Below are 4,253 nucleotides of genomic sequence, written 5' to 3'. Positions count from 1 at the left end.
GTTTTCAACTGCTGAGTCATTTTCTAAAACATCAGCTTGGGTTTACAACTGCTGAGTCATTTTCTAAAACATCATCATCTTGGGTTTTCAACTGCTGAGTCATTTTGTAAAACATCATCATCTTGGGTTTTCAACTGCTGAGCCATTTTCTAAAACATTATCATCTTAGGTTTTCAACTGCTGAACCATTTTTTTTTTCACGTATATTTCAATATTATCTTGCGAAAACAATTAAAACATTTTATTTGGTATTACTGATAATGTTTTTCCTTCAGCAACTGTATACATGGAACAAAGAAGAAGTAATTTGTAGGGCTTTTGTACGTCATACCACAGAGCACGACCACCTGACCAATCGGATTAGTTCTTATAATGACTTTTGAAGTCATACAAAATTCTAAGGGGAATGGGTTGGGGTCTTGTGACGATAATCACACTTCCAAGTTGACGTCGTAGGCGTATGCAATCACTTGACTAGAAAATACAGTTAACGTGATTACTATATCAAAATTTCATATTTGATATCCTAATTAGCTGTCAGTTTTATGGTATAAGCTTAGTTTATTATGAATCCAGCAAAGTAAATATGAGATGCATAAGAAATATTTTGCAAATCTTGTGTTTTGTTACCTAATTATCCGTGTGAAAAGAACTACAGAACTTTTCGTTCGTTTATATGTATGTACGTATATATGATCTAATAAAAACGCCATCACGTAACTTGCATATTCATTCAACATGACAATTGTAATGTACATATCGAAATCAACAAGGCAATTTAATTATTAAAAGCTACATAAGCTTTAAATAAATAAATCACAAACTATACGTGTAAAGAGTATACCAGGTGATTAATTTGTAATTGTTAATCCAAATTTGTACAAAATACGTATTTGCGACTTACATCGTAATTCATTATTGTTTGGTGATAAAATCTACGTAAAACATATCATATTACTAATTTCAGTTTTAAGTATTAACTTTTTCTAGATGTACTTCCGCAGGGTCACCGAAAGTGTTCTGTTTCAAGAGTAAATAAAACCAAATTTAAGAGTAACAAATATTTTCATTTCTTGCTTTTGAAGTTCATATGTCATACTGTGTTGTAGTCTACAGAATGCATAATTCTTCTCGTGATTCATGGTATGCGCATGTTTTACTGACGTAATTCCCTTATGTGACGCCATTTTATTGTTTACTGACTGACTGACTGACAGACAACACACGGGAAATTATATTAATGCATTCGTATACACAATAAAACTTAGTGAAAAAATATTTCACCAGTGAAGTCTTTATCATTACCATTATAAAATTTATAATATATGTTTGTTGTTGTTGTTTTTGCTGGCCTATACAGTCATATAAGAACATCTACATACGTCATAAGTGTTATTCAACGCGCATCAAGAATTACGTTTTATCAAGATGTTGTAAAACAAAACGTTTTTTTTCAGTCTGTAATTGTCTTACTTAAAGATACAATCGAATTCATTCAATTGCTCTAATGTTAACCATAAAGTTTGTATTAGCGCATAATTTACTATGTCACAATGTGTGACTGTACACTATTTGTCCAACTGACATTTAACTTGTTCAAACTAGCCTTTACACCCATATACAGCACCTTGAAATTATAACCATATCATTTAACGTGTTTAAATTAGCTCTTAGCACCCATATCCTTCCCTTGAAATTATTATCATAACATATAACGTGTCCAAATAATGTATGAAAAATGGCCAGTGTCAACCGTATCCATCCCTTAGAATTGCAGTGACTGGCTCCTAACAACCATCTCTCCTATTACAATAACTACGTACCTCCCCATAACAAACTAAAATATTCCTTAGTTTTTAACCACCATATACTGTCTTCTGTAGAATAACAACCGAGTACACTCACAGAAATAACGGAAATATAATGCACAAACTGGCCGTTAAAAACATTTTATACACTAGTCCTTATAAATCAGGTAGAAACACAGAGATACTTAGGCTTTTCTGTTTGTTAGTTTCAAATATATAAATAAATATGGTACGTGTGTATAGATTGTGTGTGTATGTGTTCAAGTAAAGAGAAATACAAAGATGTGTAATGTATTAATGGTTATGTGACGTTCATATGAACAATTTGTCTACTTTTGTAATCATGAAACGTTGAAATTTCTGTTAAAGTACCTAGATTGTAAAATGTTTTTGTTATAGGTCTGCGTTAGATATTATATATTTTCCCTTGGTTAAGACTAGGCGGGAATTTTTGTATTTCACATCAAGTTCTAAAATATTCCACTTCTTACTATTTGGACGATTTAGCGTACACAGAAGTTTAAATATATCCAAAAAAATATTTAATATGAAAAACGTGTCTTTCCAAAAATATATTTGTATTTCAGGTTGTGAATCTTCTCAACGATCTTTACACCTGTTTTGATTCAGTGATTGAAAACTTTGATGTGTACAAGGTATGCTTTCGATAGATTAAATAGCCTTTGCTGTTATCTCTTACCTTATTTTAATCACTACAATGTGTTTGTACTCATATTTTTGTAACTAGTGATAAATTGAATGTGATAAAATCTAACGGGATATTTTTAATTAACTTAAACGTAAGGCATTTCATACTGAGCTAACTTAAAACTTACATTAATGAAAGAGCGGAATTATTTTAATTCCATTTCAAAGCATTCTCCCTGCTTTCTAATTATTTCTCTGTTAACTTCTTCAACAATCTCCCTGAGTCAGATCTCTCTCTTTCTCTGCCATCTTCCTACAGTAATATTCATGACTCAGGGATTTTAATTATTTTAATTCCATTTCAAAGCCTTCTCCCTGCTTTCTAATTCTTTCTCTGTTAACTTCTACAACAATCTCCCTGAGTCAGATCTCTCTCTTTCTCTGCCATCTTCCTACAGTAATATTCCTGAGTCAGATCTATCTCTTTCTCTGCCATCTTCCTACAGTAATATTCCTGAGTCAGATCTCTCTCTTTCTCTACCATCTTCCTACAGTAATACTCCCTGATTCAGGTCTCTCTCTCTCTCTCTCTCTCTCTCTCTTTTGCTCTGTTGTTTTCTACAATACTCTTTCATGTTTCTCCACTTTTCTCTGCTATCTTTTATAATTATAATCTTATTGTTTAAAGTTACTTTTGCATCAAATAACTCTGAATGCATGCCTCCGTATAAAGTTTTGATATAACAGTTTCCTCTGCCAGTCACTGTTAATCGACATTGTAACGTCATTTAGTGTATCAGTGATATTTGTACTGTTAAAACAAACACCAACGGAAATATTACATTTAAATCTGCCTCAAATCATCATATGCACCGATATCGTGCCTACTAAGATTATATGTGTTAATTGGTCTTATGCGATGATAGATATCAAATATCCTCCGATGGCAAGGAGGGTTGACGATATAGACATCATTTCAATTCCCAGCATCTTTATTTTGGTTTTGTCTATGCATTTATACTTTGAAATAACAGATTTAACCTAATAAAACTAGATGAGAATAATATTTCAAAGTTACCTTTTTTGTTATTTCTTTACAAACAACGTATGCCCGCCAGTGGCCCAGCAGTATGCTTAAATGCTTATAACGCTAAAATTCGAGGTTCTATCCATGCATTGGGCGCAGTAATGTTAGCAAATTACACTGATCACTATCATCAACATGCAGGAAAAAAAAAGAGATGGTTAATTAGTGTACGCCTTTTCCACCATTAGGAAATAGACTCAGGATTGTACAACGAAGAGTTTGTAATTATGAATTAATATTTCATATGATAATTTTATTTGATTTTACTGAATAATTGCTAAAAAGCCCATTCGCAGAAGATAACTTAACACACAAGTAAATAGACAACACCTTTTCAGAAAAAATGAAATTTTTCAGTCATGTTCACATGAGTTGATATATTTATAATGTAATTAATATCTAGTAGATCTTCCTTTCGTTTCGTGGAGTTCGTTGATCCTTTGGGGCAACGAGAGAATAATCTCGTCAATTTTAGATTGTGGGATTTTCGCCCACTCTTGCTTCAAAACTTGGAGTAGATCGCTCTTCGAAGTTGGTTTTTGGTTGTTTCTTGACTTGCCTGTCGAGTATGGCTCAAAGGATTTCGATGAAGTTCTTGTCAGGAGATTGGCTCGGCCAGGGCAATTTCTGGATGCCATTTTCTTCCTGCCACTTTTGGGTGTTTCCAGCAGTGTGACGCGGTGCTCCATCTTCCTGAAACAACGTTGTGT

The 4,253-nt window shown here is 32.9% G+C and overlaps 1 protein-coding gene across 1 annotated transcript in view; it reads left to right on the top strand.

Annotated features, from left to right (window-relative positions):
* Positions 1 to 4,253, top strand: part of LOC106478372 (atrial natriuretic peptide receptor 1-like) — a 121,974-nt gene that overhangs the window by 108,667 nt on the left and 9,054 nt on the right. Inside the window, exon 18 of the mRNA XM_013938913.2 lies at positions 2,396 to 2,464. Within this exon, the coding sequence (XP_013794367.1) occupies positions 2,396 to 2,464 (69 nt within the window). The remainder of the gene's footprint in view (positions 1 to 2,395; positions 2,465 to 4,253) is intronic.

The sequence above is a fragment of the Limulus polyphemus genome, unplaced genomic scaffold (assembly GCF_000517525.1).
Source record: "Limulus polyphemus unplaced genomic scaffold, Limulus_polyphemus-2.1.2 Scaffold204, whole genome shotgun sequence".
NCBI lineage: Eukaryota > Metazoa > Arthropoda > Merostomata > Xiphosura > Limulidae > Limulus > Limulus polyphemus.
The sequence above is the reverse complement of the archived record's forward strand: the minus strand, read 5'-3'. Positions and strand labels throughout refer to the sequence as shown.